Here is a 24,833-nt window from a genome sequence, read left to right as displayed (position 1 = left end):
ACGGCAGGAAAATGAGAATGAAGTAGCTCGATAGCTTTATTCGCCAGCATCTGTTCCATGTAATTCCTGAATCTGTTCTTACCACAAGCTATGCACACATTTCTGTTTGTGTGATTCTTGTCATATAAAAATCAAAAATTCAGGAAAGCTACCGTTTTAAATTATAAAGTGGCTTAATTAACTGTCTGGTTTCTTTTGGTTGGTTAGATTTCCATTCGATGTTAAGAGAACTATCTGAATTTACATAATGCACCTTGAAAAAGAACACACTAATTATTGGCTCTGACGACCTAGACATCATCTATTTTCTTGAACTTTCTTGCTGTTAATTCATCGTTTGGGAATTTGAATAGCATTTTTAGCATTAGCTACATTTTCCATTACAGGTTCCTTAATTTAGCATTTGTTTTACTGATCTTGCCTTAGAAACAATTTATTGTCCACTCTGAAGTACAGTGATAACTAATTTATTAAGCATCAGGGAATGAATCTTTCCCAATCACTCCCAACTACTTTAATATCTGGAAAAGACCTATGGCGAGGATCTGATGAACTTGGTGATAACATATCAGTGTGCTTCGTGTACCAGTCAGAGAAAGTTCACTTTCTTTTATAAAAATTTAATTAGACCCACTTGACTTCTTCCCTAAAGACCTCTGAGGAATGCCCATAGAAAGAACAGAAATGGTTCCCCAAAAACTGTTTTGCCTCTAGTTAAGTGCCTGTACAAAAATTGAATTGAGTTGCAGTTGATACCCCAACCCTCCAGAATTTCAGAGCAGGCCATCTTGACCATTAAAAAAACCTTAGCGTGTTTCCTCCAGTGCTTTGTGTCTGCGTTGCACAGAACCTGGCACATAGTAAGCCCTCAGTAAATTATGGGTGGCTGACTGACTCAGTCTTACTTGCTGAGTTTGGCAAGATGTACCCTGAAAGTGCTTATTTTTTTAACCTGTTGAACAAAATCATTTAATGTTATCCTCTTATACCTCAGACTTTCTGCCAAAAACTAGCATTAGTTTTGGCATAATTGATAGCTATTCTTTCCAATAGTAATTGCTCCATAGCTTCAGCCATGTCTTAAGATCAGTAGTTCCAGACTTTTAGCTTTCATGGAGCAAGTAAAATTTCCCTAATTATTGAGAGACTGGCCTCAGGTTGCTAGTGTTTTTATTTCATCAAAAAAGGATACCAGGGGGCCAGCCCTTTGGCCAAGTGGTTGAGTTCACACACTCCACTTCAGCGGCCCAGGGTTCGCTGGTCCAGGTCCTGGGCACAGACCTACGTACTGCTCATCAGGTCATGCTGTGGCAGCATCCCACATAGAAGAATTAGAATGACCTGCAACTACAATATAGAACTATGTACTGGGGCTTTGAGGAGGGAAAAAAAGAGGAAGATTGGGAACAGATGTTAACTCAGGGCCAATCTTCCTCACCACCAAAAAAAGGATACCAGAGCCAGCCCTGATGTCTCAGTGGTTAAAGTTCAGCGTGCTCCACTTTGGCAGCCTAGGTTCAGTTCCCAGGCCTGGAACCATACCACTCGTCTGTTAGTAGTATGTGTGGCGGTGGCTCACATAGAGGGACTAGAGAGACTTGCAGCTAGAATATACAACTATGTACTAGGGCTTCGGGGAGGAAAAGAAAAAAAAAAAAGGATACCAAAAACAACAACAACAACCGACCTAATATCATTATTTCATTGAAAAAGAAAAAGATTAGCTTAACGTCACAAAAATAAGGACATAGATCCAGAATAAAAGACAATCATTTAAACTGAATAAAATTTAGCCTGCATAAACATTTACCATCCTGTTTTTATTTTCCTCATTTCACCATATATCAACTCTTAGAAATCACAACTTCAGAACACTGCAAATTTGTGATAGTAAACTACATGATCAGCCTAGAGAGGATGTTTTTCTTAAATTGGCTCTAAGAGGGCATTTATGGTGACACTCAATATGGGATTATATTATTTAGATATAAGTTGGAATGGGAACTAATGACACAACCCTTTCATTGTTGTTTCCTAATTTTATTAAGTGAAGCATGCATTGAGCACCTCTGTTTCTTGGCACTGCCCTAGACTTTGGGGTTACACAGGTGCATAAAGCAGGGTCTCTGTCCTTGAAGATCTTAAAAATCTAGTAGAACTGAGCAATTATGGCCATTCTGATTACAGAAAGAGGCTGTAGAACAGAATTTGGAGAATTAAAAACTGGGGTCAGTACTGATTTCTTTTGTCTTGATCCATAGATGATCCATAGACCCATACAGTGAAAGGCAGAGATAAGTAAACATAGCCAAATTTCACTGTAGCCTTGGATCTTAAGTAATGTCTCAGGATGATGATATGTGTTAAACTCTTATAGTAATGGAACAATTACATCTAAAAATCAAAAGAAGAGGATGTCTGGCAAACTAGTATTTGTGAATTACCATTTCTGAAGATGGAATATACTATGCTTGTGTTCCCTCCTGAAGTTCATTAGTAAAGTGTCTGGTTATAAATGCTTGTCTGTAGCTCCCCCTTCCTCAGTTTTAAAGAACTTGATGTGATGATTTACAACAGATGGATTTGAAATATCCCAAGAGTTCTAGAGGCTACCAAATGTGGTGGGATATAATAAGCCCAGGCTGCAAAGAGAAATAACTCTGCAAACAGTGGACATTTATGCCTCCGATACCCATTACCAGATCCATCCTCATTATCAGTTTAGACAATTAAACTAACATCTTCCAGCTGGAATCCATGTAGACATTTTTGTATGAAAATAAGTTGGCTTTAAAAAAGAACTCGATATACCACTAAATTGTTTCTGGTGGCAAAAACATAAAAAATAAATAAGCTTCAATGTCCATCAGTAGGAGCATGTTTAAGTAAATTAGAATATGTCCATTAATCAGATACTATGCTCTCAACCACAGTGATGATGTACATTGATTGGCATGGGAAATGTCCATGAAAAAAAGTAATGTATATTTAAAATGTGTACAATATGATTTCTTTTTTTTTTTAAGTACAGTAAAGTAAATGTGCGTGTATGCCCACACCTCCTAAAAGCACTGAAATGCTTTCTCATCAGTACTGCTAGCCTTTTTGGCATGGTGCTCCCAAAACCTAATGATAGGATATCCCAATTTGCCCAATAACTGGACAGAAGCTACATTCCACTAATTTGCGGTCTGTCGATAGTGTTAGCAAGGAGATCTTACCCAAAGGACGGCTGGAAAGCAGAAGGTTGGTCTCTTTGGGCCTCAGAAGCAGGTTATTTATGGAATTAGGGAGGGTTTCTCACCATCTGAGACTTTGGAACCCCAGCCTCTCCTCCAATCCTAGATAGTAAAATACAAGGACAGTAGTATTGAGGGTAAGGATAAACTAAAATAATAAGTATTCCATTTCAATTCTATATGAAATAATCACCCATAAGAGGCAGCAAGATATGGCTAATTTTAAAACATTATTTTGACCCTTGGTTAAAAGCTTTGAGTGTGGAAATTCTTTGCAGATTTAACCCACATGCCGCTGTTCAGAAGGAGTAAGCTATGGATTACGAATTAATTCAGTCAAATGGCTACCCTGTGTTAGCCACCTTTCCCTGTGGGAAAGCACTCAGGGAGGTCGTCCTCCCAGTCAAGTTTTCTATGAATGAGCTACAGTAGAATCTTGATGCGTCTTAGAATGCCAGTCCCTGGAATTGTTAGTCCAACTCTTAGTGAGGTCTTAGACTATGGACTTGAAACACTGGCACTGTGCAAACCATTTTAGGAAGGAGACATTTGAAATAAGTAAAGCGGAAATTGCTTAATCTCACAATCAGTTAGTTTTGGGAATACAGTTAAATGAAACAATCATTCACGAACTTTCTAATTATTCTTTCCTAATTTGTGCTAAAATCCGAAAGGAATAATATTGGATTATCTGCTTTGTTGAATTAAATATCCCTGTGTGTCTCTCTATTTGCATACAGAAGTAAGGCTTTACCATAATACATAGAATGTGGGGAATTTTTTTCTTCCAAAACTTATTAACTCCAGAACCCCAAGGCGTAACCTATATTCTGGACTACGAACATGAAGGGAGTTTGTTTACTGATCAGCTAATCAGAAATTATTCAGGCAAGAATCCTCTAGATAAGTCTTTATTGGCTCATTTCCCATTTTGCCTAGAATAGCAAGCAGCAAGGAAGAGTAAACTGAAAGTCATAGCTAATGAAATCTGGTGGTTTTTTAGAATTGTTTCAGTTCTGTAAATTCTTTATTTGTTGCATTTGATTATACAAAGTAGTCAAATGTATTTGTTAATGATCCAAATTATATCCGAGCAATCACTATAACACATAACTTTCAGTAGCTCGATTTAAGATTATTTTGAAGGGCTATACCATCAATCCAGAATAACCCTGCAGCTGCTTGATTCATTACAAGCTCCAGGAGAAGAGTTAGCAGCTCTCCTGTGGGATTCAAACGTGAGTAGAATAGCATCATTAGTACTGTAGCTCCTTTCTCTGGCACTATTAACCATTCCCAGGAGGGAGAAGGAAAAATATATAATGCACGTTGCTTATTAGAGCTATGAGGTCAGTAAATAATTATACCTTCTTGCTTTTGAGTACAGTAGGACGAGGAAGCATATTATCACTGGTAATAAACTACATTCAAATTATAGTCTCTAAAGCAACAACATAGTATTCCACATTTTCAAAAGAATCATAGCAACTCGATTTTTTTAAAGACATGTTTCTAATTGCGATTGCCAAAATCAGTTATTTTTTGTTGTAAGGTTTTATTTTCAAAGAATTATTTCCTTTGTAGACTACTGAGAATTTACTTTCATTAAAAATTGAAACATATATTAAATAATACTCCAATTTAAAATGGGAGAACTGGGGATTGGAGGGAACAGAAATAAATGAAATGAGAGTGATAGCAAAGTTTGAAGTTCTGTTCTAGGATTCTTTGAACCAAACGCTTGGCAGCTCCCCAAATCATGTTAATTGCCTTTTTGTGTATACATTTCCATATGCTGACTCATCATTTTGACTCAAAATGCAGTCATTATAACAAAATTGGGGATATTTAAATATTCTTCCCTTTCATGCCTGCCTTATGGAACTAATAGTTTCTGAACACAAACTGTTATCTTTAAAATATTTTTCTAAAATATTATTAGTGTTTGTGAAATAAAGTTAAAGAACACTACGACAGCCTTTAAAATACTGTGATAAGGGAGCTGAAGTTAAAGACATTTTCAATCCTCTGCTCCCTCAGATGAGATTTATTCTGACCCCAGAGTTCTAGAAAGCTTAGAGCCTTTGGTATCATGGGAGGCCCTGGGCACCCTAACCCCCAGACCAAGGGAGCTGAGCTCTCTCTGGACTCATTTCCCTTTATCATAAACCGACCATGTTGGTGTCAAGTGCCCACTGTCCATATATATCATTTTAGAAGTTAGAGTCATACAGATAAATAGACTCCTCAGTGGACTTGTAGAATTTAGAGAAAAAACAGATCTTAGAAGTCATTCTATGAGTGACCAGAACTTAGTTCTGACTCACTGCACATTTGCTGTGCATGTAGGCAGCTGTTTCCCCAACGTGCATGTATTTTAGCAGTTTTGGCCCATAGTGTGTGCCCCGTGTTCTCCCCCCGCCAATCTCCAGGTCTTTGCAGCTTTGCCCAAGAAAAAGTGAGTGGCCTTATTTAATATCTAGATATAATGATGTCCTCTACGATTTCTTGAAACCCTTCCCTGACTTATATATAAGAGCCAGCACAACTGTTAATCTTATAATTTTACTGAAATAAATGAATTCTTCAGGTTGAAAAGATGGTAACCAAAGCCATTCTTTCCTATAAAATACCATCTATTCTAAACCCAGTATGACTTATACTTTGCTAGTGCTTTGAATGTTCTTGCTCCCTATATAATTAAACAGTGATAGAAAAGAGCACTGTTTGCCTTCTAATATGAATGTGTGCAAAGAAGTAGAAAGAGAGAATATATATATAACCCTTTTTAAATCTTAATTTTTTTAACGTACTGAATTTTTTTTCGGTATGTCTCTAGTTTTCTCTTGATTAACTACATTAATAGCAGGGAACAAATGCCTGGATACAAAAGCAATTTGAATTTTAGTGCTTTTTAGTGCCACCACACCCTCTAATATCCTGAAATGAAAAGAACCCGTCCCTGAGGATCTGGAAACGGCCGGAGTCCCCAGCATACTGTCCTCTTCCTTCTCCAAGATGAAGTCCTCATTCCTTCTTACCCTGATATTGTGGCTTTGTTTTTAATAGTTTCTCTAGAACATAGAAATTTGTAGTTTTGTTTAATAGGTTTGTTGACTTTGGTCAGTGATGAAATGGTTGGAATAAAAAAAATAATATGTCATGACAACAAATTAATAACCAATTACTGTGTGCATGTGCCATATGTTAAAATTTGAAAGTAGGTGTTCATCCTATTTGGATGATTGAATATTCCTTTAATCTAAGCCAACACCAGGAAAATAAAAACTGACTCATGTTCCCAGAACTTAATAAATATAAGGCATTTTCTACAATAAAGGAATAGGTGATTTTCCAATCTTAGTCTTACTTTTTATTAGATTTACTGTAAATCTATGTTTTGGAACAAAATCTAGATTTTGCTCTTAAAAGAAATGAAGTAAGTGTGAAGGCAGCCTAGAATGTCAAATATCAGGCATCCTCACTAATTTCCTTTTCTTCAGCAGCCCTGCAGCAGAAGCAATGACAGAACTGGAAGGGTTTACTCAGAGTTGCAGATGATATAAGGGGGTAGGAAATCTGGAGGACACCAAGGCAGTATTTAAATAGAATCCAACTTGGAAAGAGAGGAAAATCAAACGTCCACAAGCCTCCGAGATCTGGCCTCAACTTCATCTTATGCTTTCTCTCCTGCCACCTTCCGGTCCATCCACTCACCGGTATCCGGAGCCGCCTCCAGTTTCTGGCTAGACCTTCTGCTGTGCAATCTCTCCATGTCCACATTCTCCCTTCCACCATTCTTCCCTCACTAATTCTTAGTCATCCTTCAAGAATCAACTCAGGACCCTTCTTCTTGAAAGAATCTGTTCTGATCCCCATCGTGTCGGATTGCCTGTCCTGGCTCTAGTTGCTGAGAGAACTCATCACCCATTTTTCCTGACATTTACCATATTCAGTTGGAACTATTTATTCTTTCATTCCACTAGACCCATTACCCTATAATGTCTTTGAGAAAAGCACAATTTATTCGTCATAACCATCCTTGTAACCCAGTGCCATGCATAGTCCCTGGCAAATACGCGTGCAGTAGATGTGCCTCTGAACTAAAACCAAAATGAGGGTTTTTGGCTTTATGCAAGGGAATTTATTGGTCGGGAGACTCATTAACTTTATTCTTCATCTGAATTATCACATACATCTTGATGTTTTATGTGGCTTCCCAGAAATAACTGTACCCAAGAATATGACCATGTCTCAAGAGCCACTTTATGTGTATTTCTGTGTGTGTGTGTGTGTGTGTGTGTGTGTGTGAGTGTTTTTAGGAATAACTCTTTTTAAGAAGCATTTCTCCAAGTGGAGCCATGAGGCAATAATTTTTGAAGCTCCTGCCTTTGACCCCTTTCATATTTGAATTACATAGTTTTTGGAAGTTCTTGAGCATAGATTAAATAGGTCATGGAATGAGTGAGTGCCTTAGAAAATATACTTAGAAAATAGGTAAAATAGTGTCAAGAGAAACATAAGAAAGGAAGTCTAGTAATTGGATAAAGGGTTTGGAGAGGAGTCGAGCAAGTATATACCTAATGAATCTTTGAAATTTATCTTATATCCAAGAAAGATTTTGTACATAATGTGAATATCTATAACAGTTCGTGGAAACTCAGGTTGAAATTAATTAAAACGTTAAAGGGCTTTGAGTGGGATTTGGGGCATGGTGGGAGTGTTTTGGTCTAATTTGGTTTTATATTCTACTTGGAATGGGTGTGCATCTCTATATGGTCTGGTCTGTACCTTCCAAAATATTTGTCTGTTCATCAACAGCGAGTACAAAGCAACGTCTTTCTGACTTAAGTCAACACTAATTTTCAATTTGGAGATAGGAGTCAAAGCCTGAAATCAGGAGCCAGTCAAAGACCACAGTGCTGGGTATTTAGAAATATCCAGAGTGGACTATTCACTGAGATGCCATTATTCAAAAGCTGTCTCTTTCATTCTGCTATTTAGAGCTGCAAAAAAAACACCCAGAATTAGTCTGACCCATAACTCTTCAATCTCTTCTCTTCTTTAGTGGGATTGGAAGGAACTGGCCCTGGGCCTCAGGAGGCAGCAGTATTTTGGCAGAATTCGGAACTCTGCATTTGGAGTTTATACATTTGAGCCACTTATCAGGAAACCCCGTCTTTGCTGAAAAGGTGAGATTCTCCAAAATGCCTTGCATTGCAAAGCAGTACTTGTGAGAAGCAATTTCCTCTCTGGGGAGATTTAGTAATATTGGATGTGGAAAACAACAACCAAGTGTAATTTGACATGGCTCTTGATGAAGTTTTGTTATATGCACCATTTCATTTAATCAGACTGCAAACCCCTGGTCTCTTCATGGCCCCGTGCTGACTCAGTGTGAAGGAGCCTGGCGTACATGTCTGCTTCTCTCTACCTCAAGCAAGTCACTTTAACTCCCTGAATTTTTTTCCTTATCTAAAAATATATAGTGTTGTGTGGACTTTATGAACCAAGTATGTGAAAGACTTTTTTAACTCGAAGTGTTATACAAATGCGAGGTAGCAATTGAATCTATTTCTAATTTTCAAGAAACAAACTCATAGATATTTGGATAAATTCATTCACCCTACCACTCTGCCCTTAGCTTTCACCCCATTTCTCAGCTCCCCTTTACAGCAAAACTCCTTGGAAGAGATATCCTTGTTATCTTCTCTTCTTGTCTCACATTCTCTTGAACACTTTCCAGTCCCACTTTTCTCCCTTCCACATCTGTCACGGTGAGCAGTGAGCACCACATTGCCAGATCCAGTGATCATTCTCACCTTTCATCTTCCTTGCCCTCTCAGCATCAGATGCACATGGTTACTTCCTTCTCCATGAGACACTCTGCGCTTGGCTGCAGGCACACAATACTCCCCTGGTTTGCCCTTCCTCACTGGATGTTCCTTCTCAATCTCTTTTGTTGGATCCTCCTCATGGGCCCAACCTCTAAATACTGGAAAGCCCCAGGACTCAAACCGGAGCCTCTTCTTCTTATGCTCCGTCTCTGCTCTGTTTCATCCAGTCTCATGGGTTTACATACTATCTCTATGCTGTGGACTTCAAATTTATAATTCCAGTCCCAACCTGTCCACTGAGCACCAGACTCTATATCCAACTATCTATTCAATGTTTCCACTAAGAGGTCTGCAGGACAACTCCTACTTAAAATGCCTTAGACTCAACCCCCAGACCTGCTTCTACTCCAGTCCTCACTATCTTGGGAAATGGCACCTCAATTTACCCAGTGGCTCAGACGAAAAATCTTGAGGTCATCTTAGTCTTCTTGGTAAACCTCTGGTCCAATCCATCAAAAAATCCTTTGGCTCTATCCTGTACCTCTGCTGTCATTATGGTCCAAGGATCCATCATCTCTGCGGTAGCCACCTGACCACCACACCCTCTCTTGCCCCCAGTCACACCAAACCTGTAAACACACAAGTCTTCAATGGCTTCCCATGACACTCAGAATAAAATAAGCCCTCATGATGGCCTGTGAGGTCTGTGTGTTGTGGGCCCAGGCTTGTTCTCTTTGTCCTCGGACATTCTCCCTTTGCTTCCTCACCTCCAGCCTCAGTAGTCTTATAAACCCATTCTTTCCTCGGGGCGTTTGTACTTGCAGCCCCCACTGCCCAGGTTGTTCCTCCAGTTTTCTACATGGCTTTCTCCTTTGCTCCTTTAAGTTCCTGCTCAAAGACTCTCCCCTCAGCCTCCCCAGATGACCCTGGCCAACACAGTACAGCCTCACCACCTCACATCACTCTCTGTCCCATTACCCTCTCGTATTTTTTTCATAGCATTTATTACCCCCTGACATGTTCTACTTATTTGTTTATTATCTGTCTCATCCCACTATAATGCAAATTCCAAAAGGGTAATGACTTCGTTTATCCACTGATATATCCCTAGTTCCTTGGATGGTGTCTGGCATGTGGTAGATCAGTATGGTTGCATTCACTTACTGCTATCATTTTTGTAAGCTGGTGGCAACCATCTTTGCTCTAATTCTACATCACTGAAATCAACATTTTTTTTCTAACGTGGAAAAATATAATGAAGAAAGACAGAAGATTGGCACCAAAATTGTTTTTCAGATTTTCACAGTAACCTTTCATTTTCTGTTATAGGTAACGAATATTCGAACAGTACTGAACAACCTGGAAAAACCACAAGGCCTCTATCCTAACTATCTGAATCCCAGTAGTGGACAGTGGGGTCAATGTAAGTCAAAAGATTAGCATTGTTTTAGCTCTTTTTGGTACCCAGTACTGTTCTAGTAACAGAGAGAAGGAGCGCAAAAAAGCACAAATCTTGAGGAATGTTTAGAAAAGGGAAAAGGGGGTGTGGTTCCTTTAATAAACAGGCTTCTGTGGACAGACAGACTGTAAATGTTGCCAGGGATATAGATTGTTTATTATTCACGCATACCGTAAGCACGCTGACATATAAGCGCATTTAAAGCTGTTAACCCCAGAGGGAAGATCTGGTGAGGGTGGGGTGCGGATGTTAGCCTCTAACCAGCTGGTCATGTGGATAGAAGGGAAAATTTTTCCTTTGTGCTAATGGCTTTCAGGGTTTTGCACAGATCATCTTACTTCATAACATTATCTCTTTGCTTGGCTCCAAGATGAGAGAGGAGACTAAATCTATAAGGGTGGGAAATTGCAAGAACAAACAGTACTTTCCCTACTTAATTTTAAGCCAGCAGATAAAGGTTTCTTGCCAGTAGAGTAACCTTTAGAGTAAAAGAAAGTATTATGCCAGAAGCCCTCACTTCAGATCCTTAGGGACTTTGACCAGCCATATAAATATTCAGAGTCGTTGACAGAAATGGTCTCAAGCTGATTTGGAAAAACAGTGGTAGATTAAGCAGCAACTGAGAGCAAATGAAGAATACTAAGTGAGATGCCTTGCTGTGCTGAGAGTATTAGCGATCCCTTAAAATTCTACTCTAATTTGAGTTTTTTCTTTATATTTAAAAAAATTTTAGATGACTATGCCTCACTGTTACTTTAGAGGGACTTTTCTTAAAGAATAATTTAGTAGAAAAAAATATGCTAAAATCTATGTCTGTGCGTTAGTAATGGCTATGGAAGGCCTAGCTCTTGAGACAGTAAGACCGTAATAAAGGGTGCCGCTTAGGCTAAGTGTGGTCTGCAGATCACCAGACATCCCTGAGACCTTTCATGGGATCTACAAGGTCAAAGCTATTTTTGTAATAATATCAAAACCTCCTCCCTTTTTCACTGTGTTGACGTTTGCACTTATGTTGCAAAAGCGGTAGTGGGTAAAACTGCTGAAGCCATAGAGAGAACCACAGTGGAGGCCCCAGATAGTACTAATGTTGTATTCTTCCCTGCAGATAACAACAACAAATAAAAAGATGTCTGTTTCACTTATGAATGTTCTTAAGGAAGCAAAATATATATATATATTAATTCTGGTAAATCTCAACCATTGAGTACACATCTTTGTAATATTCTGTATGATTAAACGGAAAGAATGCTTAAAGCACTTCTGCTGCATAATGAAAAATAGTGGTTGCCTCAAAGACAAGCTCTTGTGTCATCGTTTGAGCTGTAAGCTGAACTAGCCACTTATTGCTTCATGGGTCACCATTTTTACTTGGAAGAACAACCAAAGACAAACTGGTTATTCAGGCTTGCATAATTGGTAGACATGGTCACATAAATGTGCCTGTCACTTCAAAGAAAACTGACAGTATCTGTGCCAATGATAAGATTTGAGCTTCTTAAAAAAAATTAGAACTTTGGAAAACGTGTATATGCCGCCATGAACTGATTGCCTTTAACCAACACTTTAAGACGTTTTGGCTGAGATTGGTGATAATGTTAACAAATGTGGGGTTTTGGATACTGTATAATGAAATGTGTCAACAGCTGGAAGAGCTGCATAATTTAGTGAACCAATATTTCCCAAATGACCAGTGCATGCTGTTACAAAACCATATGTGAGAAAAAGACCCATTCAAAGTGCCAGGTAGCCCAATGGATTTTCATGTAACGGTACAAAAGTTCATTGATGTGGTTTCTAATTACACATTGCAACTAACTGTTAAAAAACTTTAACCTTTAGAAAACCACTTGTCAAGTTTTGTAGTACCAAAGAAAAATATTCACAATTATCTGAAAGGACTATTAAAATACCCTCTCCTTTTCCAGCTATAAATGTGTGAGGCTGAATTTTCTTCATGTGTTTCAGCCAGAAAAACGTATACTAAAAGATTGAATGTAGAGCAGATGTGAAAATCCAGTTGTCTCCTAGTACAGTAACATTAAAATGTAAAACAGTGTCAGTCTTCTCGCTAAATGTTGTTGTTTCATAAAATACAAAGTATTCTTATGAAAAAAACTGTATGTTAACATAATGGGTATATTGTTATTTTAAACAAATTAAGAAAATATTTTAAATTCTGTTTTAATTTACAAAATGGTAAATACGGAAAGATATTACATAAACAAGTTCTTCAGGGTGCTGATTCATTTTTAAGAATATAAAGTTGTGCTGAGACTAAAAAGTTTGAGGGCCACTAGAGTATTTGGGATAAAACACAACTCAAGTAGCTTTCTAAGTACAAGATGACTAGATCTGATTCTCTGAAAGGACAAGCATTTTTAGAGTTCTCCTCCTCACAAAAGATTTCAAAAGTTGAAGAAAAGTCTCTATTGTTTACTGTTTTCTTCCTGTGATTTGGGATTTAGAAGTCACTATGAAGAGGGATAAAAGGAGTCAGTTGTGCTGGAACAGCCCAGCTTCACCTTCTGGGTCACCATATCCCATGCATTTGGCCATGTTTCTTGGTACAAAGAGACCTTTATCTTTGGATTGCTTATGGCCAATTTCCTGATGGAAAAACAAATAGGGTTGATGAGTCTCCTGTCCCTCCTGCGCCACCCCCATCATATGTTCCAGCGTCAAGGAAGACACACTTATTTTTTCATTCTTTAATCAAGGCCTGCTTGGCCTTATCCAGGTCTTGACTTGTGCTGTTTCCTCAACCTCTTTACAACTCTTCCAGCCCCACCAAGGCCCAGCCCCTCACCATTTCTTCTAGAGGCCTTCTTCTTCAAGACCCTCGTTGGAATTTGTTAGCTCCCGCTCCTCCTCTACTCACCCCCTTTCCTCCCGTATCCCAACACTTGGGTACTTTCCTATCACAATCCATTTCCTAATGATTCATATACATACCCACCTTCCTAGGAATCCAAAACTTTTGAGGGCAGTGACTTTGTCTTAGTCATATTTGTTAACCCAACACGTGGTATCTTGCACCTAGTAAAAGTTTACTTACTTGAATTTAGTGAATACTCATGCACTCTGTGTCCAGTCTCACTATCTTTCTGCCTCTGCTTTTAAAAATGGTTCTATTTGTTCTCTTTGAGCAGTTTGTCCCTGCTGCTCAATTGTGGCTGAGAGGCAGCATCCAGCCCTGCTCGCTGATAATATCTTGTGACTGTAGAGGCCAGATGTGGGGCTCTGTGTCTATAGACAAAACAACTGTCTCCCTTCTTTGATTAACATAACAACATTAAGATAGATATAGTGTTACTAGCATCATTAGGGGATTGCTTTGTGGAGAGAAGTTCAGATGAAGTCTACAAAGTATTAAAAAATGAAGATATTGAGTGTTCGTTTTTGTCTTGATTCTTTTGCTGTTTGCTTTGCTTTTTTCTCTTTCTAAGTATTAGGAATCCTTTTATGGAACCCATTCCTATTGGGAAGAAAAGAATAAATTGCCCCCTTTAGAGAAGAACATTAATATTTCAGTGACTATATATTACCTTTAAGCCATTCAGGAATAAAAATATCATATACATTCTTTCTAGAAGTAGGCAGTCCTTTCCTGCTGATAAAATCAGATATGTTCTCTCCCACATCCACTAAGATATTTACACAGGACTCTGTTGCCAACACAAATAGTCATCCAGACATGAAGGAAGCTTAGTGAGTGATATGCTAAATTATCAAAAAGACTTTCTCTTCTTTCTCCTCTGTGTTCCTTTATTTTGATTCTTTCCCAGTATGAAAATTTTACAGGCAGGAAATAAAAACCAGAAAATTAACCAGCACTTAACCAAAATTAACTAAAACAAATGTATTATTATTTAACCCTTTTTCCTTTTTTAAAAATCACCAAATGCCCAAACTTGCTTCTTCCATCCATTTGAGAATCATAACCCAAGGGGGAAGAAAATGAAGCTGCTTCTGACTGTTGGTTTTCAACTCTCATTGCTTTAACTCTGAAGGACATGTCTGGATCCCTGCCATCGTTTTCTATTACTTCATTTAGTCCTTGTTATTTCGACAGTTACCAGACGGTGACTTGCTTTACCATGCATCACTTGCCTTTGTCTCCTGCAATCATGTTTGTAACAACAGGGCTTGTTATTGATGAGATGGTACTTAGTCTGTTTAGTTTGTAAATGTCAGAGGTTTCTGTAGCGATTCATTTAGGAAACTGTAAAGGTCACTTCAAACACTGCTATTTTAAGAATCAGCCTTCCAATTTTAAAAACACTAATTTTACATTAAATTTAAAACTATAATTCTGGACTTTTTGCAATGAGAAAATAACATATTTAGCTACCTAAAAATACAACCCTTCTGGCTTGAATAAGTAATCCTTATTAAGACTGACTTAGAATTTTGCTTTGTTCATCAGTTGTTTACTGAGTATCTAGGATGTTCAGGATACTTTCTAGGGGCGGATGTGGACTGGAAAACTTAATAGTTCTGGTCTCTGTCCTGCTGGATCATAATCTCAAGAAGGAGACAGAAAAAAATTCCTCCATTTTATGAAATTGCAAGTATGGTAGACGCATGCTATCAAAAAGCGTGTAACGAGGGAACCCAGTGGGCTGTCAGGGAAGGCTTCTTTGGGGGAAGCAACATTTGATCCCAGATGTGAAGTATGAGTGAGAATCACTAAATGTGGGGGAAAGGAGTCAGGGACTGCACTTCAGGCAGAGAGAGCAATGCCTATAGAATCCGCAGGTGGGAAGGAGCCTGATGGCTTTTTTTTTTTTAAAGATTTTATTTTTTCCTTTTCTCCCCAAAGCCCCCTGGTGCATAGTTGTGTATTTTTAGTTGTGGGTCCTTCTAGTTGTGGTATGTGGGACACTGCCTCAGTGTGGCTTAATGAGTGGTGCCATGTCTGCGCCCAGGATTTGAACCGGCGATACCCTGGGCCACTGAAGGGAGCGTGCAAACTTAACCACTCAGCCATGGGGCTGACCCCTGATGGCTATGAGGAAGCAAAAGAAGGGCCAAATAGCAAGAGGGCAGAGAGCAAGTGGAGCAGGCCTGATGATATAGAGATTGAGATCATGCAGGGCCTCCCAGGTCTCCAAAGACCCGGGATTTGAGTCTTCCCCATTGAAGGCTTCAAGGAAGGGGTGATCCGATTCACATGTTCAAAGTACTCTGACATTAATGTGGGGAACAGATTGAAGTGGCACTGCCATTATAACTTTCTGTGATGACGGAAATGTGCTTTCTCTTCCTGGTCAGTACAGTAGCCAAGGACCACATGTAGCTGTTGAGCACTAGTATGTCTGGGGAACTGAATTTCTTAATTTTATATTAATTAATTTATATTTAAATTGCCACATGCTATCAGAGTGCAGGAGACCAAATAATTGGCCATTGCAGACTAGAAGGCAGGAGATAGGGGTAGCTTGGGCCAGGATCGTATTGGTGAGGACAGGGAGGGGTGGATGGATTCAAGAGATCCTTAGGAAGTAAAAGCAGTAGCTGGGTAATTCACTGGATGTGAGAGTGAGAGAGAAGTCAAGAGTGATTACCTGATGTCTCACTTGTGCAGTTGAGAGGATAGTGGTACCACTTGGTGAGACAGGGACCAGAGCCAAAGATAAAGTTGAGGAGGAAGAGACAATTCACTTTTAACCTGTTCACTTTTAGGTCTCCACGTAGCCCTCCAAGTGGAGGTGTTGGGTAGGTGTCAGGAGAAAATTGTCTTGATAGCTGTATAAATACAGACTGACTTTTGCATAACTAAGTCAACAAATAAAGGTTTGATTTTTTTTAAATAGACATAAAATTGGGTTTTTAGTTATGAAACTTCAAATGCAATTTTTCAAAGTAAGGGTATCTTATGAATGTTTAAGTTCTCTATGAGTTCTAGGAAGGATATTTCAAATAGATTATGAATCTGTTTTTGTAGGTAAATGTGCTTGAAAAATAAAAGGATGAATTCAAGCAGTGGGCGGAAGAATACATATAGTGTTTCACGGGGGAGAGCAAGCAGATCCACGTGCGAGACCCTGTGTGGGCTGTAGAGTCAGATGGCATTTCCAGTGCTGTCATCTCATTTAGCCTCTCTAAGCCTCAGTTTTCACACTTTTCATGAGAATATGTACCCTACAAGTTGCAAGATTGTAGGTAATATTTAAAAACTGGCAATGGAGGAAGATTGTAGAAATGGAGTATTAGGAAGAAAAACTTCTGCTCTATCCTTCATACTGCCTCTCCTCAAAGGATTTTGATCCTTCGGATTGATAACACTAGATAACTTACCAAATAGTAATAATAACAATAGTAAGCCACAAGAAGCTGGGGAGCTTCTTGTTTTGTTGCAAACCCCCTTTTTTTAAGATTTGCTAATAGTCGTAGCTTTGACATAGTTTATATTATTGAGAGCTAAAGCAATTAAAAATTTATTTGAATATATACCATGAAACATTTTAATTTGGTATTTTTGCTAGAGAACCAGATTTTTGGAATTAGGGGTGATTATGTATTTTTTATCTTCATGTTTACAAAACTACCGTGGCAGTTATTTAGAGTATATCACATGAGTTAACAGCACATCTGCTCGTTTCAGAATATCTTTCTGAAAACAAGAGATTTGTTGGCATTTAAATGTAACGTGAGTTGCAGTCGATGTGGGGTTGTGCATCCCTGTTGCTAATGTGATTTTGCTGCATTATCTGAATTAAAGGCTGAATCACTCTCAAATTCATTTCCCTCCCTTTGCAGATCATGTCTCAGTTGGAGGACTTGGAGACAGCTTTTATGAATATTTGCTAAAGTCATGGTTAATGTCTGGCAAGAAAGATCTAGAAGCTAAGAAGATGTATTTTGAGGCTGTTCAGGTAAACCCAGTATTTAAATCATCTTTGCCGCTCAACTCTAACCTATAACTTGCATATTAATCAAGCTTTAATGAAAAAATGGAATACTCCATGAGTGGGTTCCAAAATATTTCCACTTGGGTAGAGTTCAAAGCTGTTAGTATAATTATAATAGTAATGATCAGACCGGATGTATTTAGTTCTAAGGGCAGTTAAACATTTTTTACATGGTTCAAACCTCAGTGAAGATTCACATATCTGAAAAAGGGATGTTTTTCTTCAGTAAGTATGAGTTCCCTGCTTAGAAGCACAATTAAAATTGCGGGGGAAGAAAATCCTGAATTTGTATTCTGAAAATTGACTAAGTTAAAATTGCCCAAGATTGGCGGGGCCGAGTGGAGCCGAGCAGCCGGCTGCGCCGCGTCGCCGATTTAAGCGCAGTGCGGGGCCGCGGCCGGGGGTGGCGGTAGTGAGGCGCCGCGCTCCGGCCCCCTTTCCCTCCCACGCCGCGCAGGCCGGACGGCCTCTCCCCGCTCCGCCCCCGCCGCGGAAAGTTAAGTCTGAAGAGTGGGGAAGACGGGAACATGGACATGAAGAGGAGGATCCACCTGGAGCTGCGGAACCGAACCCCGGCCGCGGTTCGAGAACTTGTCCTGGACAATTGCAAATCAAACGATGGGAAAATTGAGGGCTTAACAGCTGAATTTGTGAAAGAGTTCCTCAGTCTAATAAATGTAGGCTTGATTTTCAGTTTCAAATCTCCCCAAACTACCTAAATTGAAAAAGCTTGAGCTCAGTGACAATAGAATCTTTGGAGGTCTGGACGTGTTAGCAGAAAAACTTCCAAATCTCACACATCTAAACTTAAGTGGAAATAAACTGAGAGGCATCGGCACCTTGGAACCTCTGAAAAAGTTGGACTGTCTGAAAAGCCTGGATCTGTTTAACGGTGAGGTTACGAACCTGAATGACTACCGAGAGAGTGTCTTCAAGCTCCTGCCCCAGCTGACCTACCTGGATGGCTATGACCGAGAGGATCTGGAAGCCCCCGACTCGGATGCCGAGGTGGACGGTGTGGACGAAGAAGAGGAGGACGAAGAGGATGAGGATGGTGAGGAGGAAGAGTTTGGACATGATGGAGAAGTTGATGAAGATGAAGAGGATGAGGATGAGGATGAAGAGGAGGAAGAAAGCGGGAAAGGTGAAAAGAGGAAGAGAGAAACAGATGATGAAGGAGAAGATGATTAAGACCCCAAATAACCTGCAGAAAAGAGAACTGTTCAGTATGGGTTGGACTGCTCATGGATTTGGTAGCTGTTTAATAATAATTTTAAAAAGGTAGCTGTGATACAAACCCCAGGACACCCACCCACCCAAAGAGCCAAAGAATAGTTCCTGTGACATTCCGCCTCCCTCTGTTTAGTCCCTCTTGGAAATCCACCACCAAGATTGAGGACTTCACCCCAACAAAATTATAAGCGTTGTTAGGTTTTCGTGTCAGACTCTTGCTGTGGCATGGATAGCTGTGATTGGCGAGTCAGCCGTCTGTGGCTACCAGTTACACCGAGATTGTAACAGCATTTTTACTTTCTGTACAACAAAGAAGCTTTGTAAATAAAATCTTAACATTTTGGGTCTGTTTTTTCATGCTTTTCTTTTTAATGAAATTTTTTTACATTAGGACCTTTTATGTGACAACTGCCAAAAAAATATTTTTTTTTAAAGATTTTTTTTATTTTTTCCTTTTTCTCCCCAAAGCCCCCCGGTACATAGTTGTATATTCTTCGTTGTGGGTCCTTCTAATTGTGGCATGTGAGACGCTGCCTCAGTGTGGTTTGATGAGCAGTGTCATGTCCGCGCCCAGGATTCAAACCAACGAAACACTGGGCCGCCTGCAGCGGAGTGTGCGAACTTAACCGCTCGGCCACGGGGCCAGCCCCCCAAAAAAATATTTTTAAGAATTTAAGTGAAATAAACATGTTCCTCTTTGGTTAAAAAAAAAAAAAAAAAATTGCCCAAGATTACAGACAATCCCAGTCTACCTCCATTTGAAGTAAACTTATCTCCAGAGATATGTGGACAGTACTCTAAGGAAATTCACCTATAAAATTCTGAACTAACTGAACTAATATTTAAGGTAAGATTATTAATAGTTTTAAAAGACCCTTTATAATGGAAGAAGAATGAGAAGGAGCAAAAATTTGTTGAATTGCCTGCTGTGTACTAAGCAGTGTGTTAGTAGATACTTTAAAGAAAGTGTTTGTTTCCTCACAATAGTTTATGTATTATTCACCCAGTTTTACAGATAAGGGAACTAAACCTCAGAGACGGTGAGTGCGCAACCAAAATTCCAACTAAAATTTGTGTGAACACCTGTCCCTTTTTACCTCACCCCTATGGATTTATTTGTGAATAAGAATTTCCATATTACATTTAAATGTTTCTTTCTAGGCAGTAAGTTAATAAGAAAAGTTAGAAACTACTTAGCAAAGTCTACAGAAGGTAGTCAGTGGAAAAGTAAACGGAAGCACCTCCAATTAAGCCTCAGTCAAAAATGAAATACAGTTTGACAGCGAATAAAGTGAAATTATTTTATATAAAACACATGGACATGTTCCCCACTTTTCAGGAACAAAATGTTTTACCAGAATCAAGTACTTTTGTGGTTGATAAGTATTTTGTATGGTAACATATATGTTTTAAGTATTAATTATTATCAAGGCGTCTCAAATAATGTTGTAAAATTATGGCTAAATCATCAGAAAATTGATCTTTTCATTGGCCATTTGGAAATTTTTTATAATCGAGAATAGTAATTCATAGGGGGAAAAAAATGGAAATTTGTAATCTCGGTGATATAGCCAGTATTCTAAAATTGGTCTCCCTGACAGGAGGTCTGGGTGATTTTGACATAGGCTGATTTATTTATTTAAGTATACATGCAACTCGCTCTGCTCTGGTTGCCCAGATTGAATATTATATTGATTCCCTCCCCTGGGCAATAGGGAGCTTCACTAAGTAGAGCAGATGCAACTCTTGACTATTTCACATAGAAGAACCAGAACACCTTAGTTAGAACATTGGCCTTCATTTAGCACAGACTTTATTAAAGCACGTGATGAATGTCAAAGGCAGACTAGGATATGGTTCACATGGCCTCTTCCAGGTTTTTCTTCACTTCTATGAGGTTTCAGGTTTTAACCTAGGGAGTTCTCATCCATAGAGTATGGTTTCCATTATGTCATTTTTTTTTTTTAATTTTATTTTTTTCCTTTTTCTCCCCAAAGCCCCCCAGTACATAGTTGTATATTCTTCATTGTGGGTCCTTCTAGTTGTGACATGTGGGACGCTGCCTCAGTGTGGTTTGATGAGCAGTGCCATGTCCGCACCCAGGATTCGAACCAACGAAACACTGTGCCGCCTGCAGCAAAGTGCGCGAACTTAACCACTCGGCCACGGGACCAGCCCCCCATTATGTCATTTTTTAATTACTATCCTGCTGGATAGTTTATTATTCTGATCTTAAAGTGGCCCCCTGAGATCTTGATCCTCCAGGAAAGGGAACTTTAAAATATTCTTTGAAATAGTTTCCCCCAGTTTCTAGAACTATACTCACACAGCTTTAACATATTGTATTTAGACAAACCATTGACAGGAAAATCCATTAAGAACAAATAAAGTCAGAATGTTTCCTATTTCTCTTTATAGTAAAAAAAAAAAAAAACAAAAACCACTTTCAATCCATTATGTGTCTTTAACTTAGAAAGCAAAGCTAGAACAATTAAGCTTCTGATTTTGAGAAGCAGCCATGTCTTATGGAGCAAAGTGTCTTTCTGCTGAGCTGTAATTTAAAAGATCATTGTTACTGAGGAGAAGATCCCTTCATTATTGTTCTGGACAGTTGAGTTCCTGGAGATACAGATCATCAGTTTTAGCTTCAAGTGGATTTTGGAAAATGTTTAATCCCAGAGTGGTATGTTTTCTTTGGTTGTTTTAGTAACAAAATACTTTGAGCTTTCAACTGGCTAGTATGGCCTTATCTGGAAACCACAGTGAGAATCCACAGTGGTGGATGCTCTCCCTGCCAGAGGTCCATTGGAGTGAATGGTATCTGGGCAAGTGATGTATTAAACATTTAGGATTCAAAGGCTTCATCAAACTAATTTTTTTCAAATATAGAAGGATGAAATCACAAAATAAGGAATACTCTTTTTTCCTAATCACTTCTCCATAGGCTTGGCACCTGTTTTTTAGAGCCACTAAAGACTATTTTTTCTTCATTTATATTTATTTACATTTTCCCACTGCCACACAAATATTGCTTTAAATGTCTTGGAACTTTGTTGTAGTTTATTTTGAGAGGTAGCAACTTGGTCAGAATCATGCCAAAAATAATATAGTACTTTATTCAGGATCCATAACAGGGTAATAATGTTTCCCTAATCCATGCTTAAAAGCTATTACTCTTGCCGTGTAGAAAGAATAATTTCTTGGGTGATGATCAAGTATCTGCTTGAAGGACTTTATTGCAATTTGTGCTATGAGAAGTGTAAATAGCTAAGATGTTCAGTTGCATTAAATAAGAATGAAATATTCATGTAATAACTAGACCATCAATAAAATTAGCTTAACCACAGTTAATGAGCACAGTAGTGTGTTCATTTATTTCTTACCATCTTGGTTTCATTTGTTTATTTCTAATAAAGATAGGAAAGGTTTTATCTGCCTGTGTATTCATTCTTATTCGTTCTTCTCTATCACAAGTTTTGTTTGTGTCTACTATTCCCAAATATATTTCCAAAAAACTCCTCTTTTTTGATAATAGGTAACAGGTATAGACACAGTCATAGCACTTTTCCTTCTATGGAGTAACTGGGGTGGGCAGAGCATTTCCGGTTACAGTAATTGGAAATTAGTAATTCCAAATACTTGCACTTCATTTTTGCTTTTTAAAATATAAGGCTTATTGTATTTTCCCTATCTAATTTAAAAGAGTATCAGCTGTCCTAGGGAAGAAATAAAAGTGTTTTATAAATAATTTTTTGTAAACATTGTCATTTCTCCCAAATTTATGGATCTTTATTCATTTTTTCTTTTTTTAAAAAGGATTTATTCATTGCATACTAATGTGCTTTTTAATAGAATTATTAGGGGGAACTTAACTCAAGTGTTACCACAATGGAAAAGTGAATGTTGTGGTAAATGACCTTTATCAAGTGCAAGTCACAGTACTGACCGCACTATAAACAAAATTTTGCGGAGAATTTCAGTAGATTCTACTATTCCCATTTTCCAAATAAGGGTACTGAGATTTAGGGATACAGCAAGCAAGTAACCCACAAAGTTCACAGATAGCAAGTATCGCAGCTGGAATTTGAAGCCGGGCAACCTGACTCGAGAACAGCTCCTCTGTCCCGCTCAGTTTTCTACCCCTCCAAGCCTAAGAGCAAAAGGAAGGGTAATACCACAAGCCTGGGTTTTATACACAAATATGTTCCATTCTTCATCCAGGGCAGGGCCACAGTGTTATTTCTCCTTCTGTGGAAAGGGAAATGCTCTAAGCCAACTATTACACTACACCAGTGGCCTGTCTTTGAGAAGGGGACAGCTTTTTGGGTATGAGGACTCCACACATTTGGTCATGGAACCAAGCAACAACAACTAGGCTGGCCCAACAGCATTACTTCCAACTCACCAAACTAATAAAGCATAGACTAGAGGGAGAATACAGAAGGCAATAACATGTAATTTTAGGTTGAATTGGGTTTGCAACATCAAACTCGAATTGTGAGTGATGTTTTATCTTTTTATAATGTCGGGGGGTATTTTTAGTATAAATTTGAGAAGAGATTGCAAAATGTTGAAAATAAGTCTTACTTTCAGGCAATTGAGACTCACATGATCCGAAAGTCTAGTACGGGACTAACATACATCGCGGAGTGGAAAGGGGGCCTCCTGGAACACAAGATGGGCCACCTGACCTGCTTTGCTGGAGGCATGTTTGCGCTCGGGGCAGACGATGCTCCCCCAGGCATGACCCAGCACTACCTTCAACTCGGGGCTGAAATTGCCCGTACCTGTCATGAGTCGTACAATCGCACTTGTGAGTACCTGTCATTCCTCACTTACAATCTATTCCCACCTGCTTTTATTTGATTCAGTAAGGAAGTTTGCCATTGCTGCCATCGAAAGAATATCCACTGTGGCTAATGAAACCTGAAGATCATGATTAATATCTAAAAGGAATTTCTATTTTTACGTTGAGGCACTGCTTTTTCTACATAAAAATATTTACCCTTAGTTTGCCAAGAAATAAAAATCCAGGCTATAAAGGTTAAGCCAGTCTGATTTGTTGACCCTGTGGTAGGTAAATAACATTGGGCAACAGTCTCTGTCCCTGTGCAAAAGGAACTTAGTATTTTATAAACCACAATTAATCTTCCCAGTATCTCCGTGGAATAAACTGTGTCTGGCTCCTTTCTCATAACATAGGAGTTTGAAGCACAGAAATTAAATAACCTTTCATGACATAATGACCTAGAATTCTCAACCACTGGTTTTTCTAGCTAGTTAATAAGGTTTTTTGTGGTTCCTTGTACGTGCCTGGAGGGTGCTCAGTAAATGGTGGTTAAATGAAAGAAAAGGATCGTATCATTTTCTAAAATGGACTCTTTCAGAGGACTAAATTTTAAAAGTGTATTGAATATTGCTTATGATATGACGTTTGTAACTGTTCCTTAAAGTGATTGTTTTTGGCATCTCTCTTGAATGTTATGAAGTACTTTTTAGTTTCATTTAAGCATTGTTCAGGACAATGACACTTGTCACCCATTGCATGTCCTTTAGTTGTGAAACTGGGACCAGAAGCTTTCAGATTTGATGGCGGTGTTGAAGCCATTGCTACAAGGCAAAATGAAAAATACTACATCCTCCGGCCAGAGGTGGTGGAGACTTACATGTACATGTGGCGACTGACTCATGATCCGAAGTACAGGAAATGGGCCTGGGAAGCCGTGGAGGTGATGTTCTAACTTGCTTATGCTTCTTAGAGATAAATGACTCAGGAAAAAATGTCCAGTGATGCTATAAATGTAGCATATCAACTTTCATATGATTTTTAAAGCTTTGACCAGCCTCTTTTCCATTCAAGACTGAGTGTTTTCAGTGAAATCACCCTACGTCCCTGGCTTCAACTTTGCTTTGTTTAACAGTGATATAAATATACCTACTTTGATATTGAAAGAAATATCTAGAAGGGCATATTATGAAATTAAGTTCCCACAGCTATAGAAATGGTGATCACTTAACTCCACAAAGGGTTACTTGGGGAGAGTCACTCCTGCCTATTCTCGGTTTCAAGAAACCACTGTGTGGCTTTTTCTGTTAGTCTTTGGGCACTGAAATGATGATATATGCTTTTACTTGGAGTAAATTAGCTGCT

At 38.8% G+C, this 24,833-nt stretch overlaps 1 protein-coding gene and 1 pseudogene across 4 annotated transcripts in view; both read left to right on the top strand.

Annotated features, from left to right (window-relative positions):
• Positions 1–24,833, top strand: part of MAN1A1 (mannosidase alpha class 1A member 1) — a 162,877-nt gene that overhangs the window by 128,929 nt on the left and 9,115 nt on the right. For all 4 annotated transcript variants that reach the window (XM_023650991.2, XM_023650993.2, XM_023650992.2 and 1 more), the window contains exons 7-11: positions 8,308–8,431; positions 10,406–10,499; positions 17,298–17,413; positions 23,276–23,495; positions 24,239–24,411. In XM_023650991.2, the coding sequence (XP_023506759.2) occupies positions 8,308–8,431; positions 10,406–10,499; positions 17,298–17,413; positions 23,276–23,495; positions 24,239–24,411 (727 nt within the window). The remainder of the gene's footprint in view (positions 1–8,307; positions 8,432–10,405; positions 10,500–17,297; positions 17,414–23,275; positions 23,496–24,238; positions 24,412–24,833) is intronic.
• LOC102151032 (acidic leucine-rich nuclear phosphoprotein 32 family member B pseudogene) lies at positions 17,867–19,025 on the top strand (annotated as a pseudogene).

Source organism: Equus caballus, chromosome 10 (assembly GCF_041296265.1).
Source record: "Equus caballus isolate H_3958 breed thoroughbred chromosome 10, TB-T2T, whole genome shotgun sequence".
Taxonomy (NCBI): Eukaryota; Metazoa; Chordata; class Mammalia; order Perissodactyla; family Equidae; genus Equus; species Equus caballus.
The sequence above is the reverse complement of the archived record's forward strand: the minus strand, read 5'-3'. Positions and strand labels throughout refer to the sequence as shown.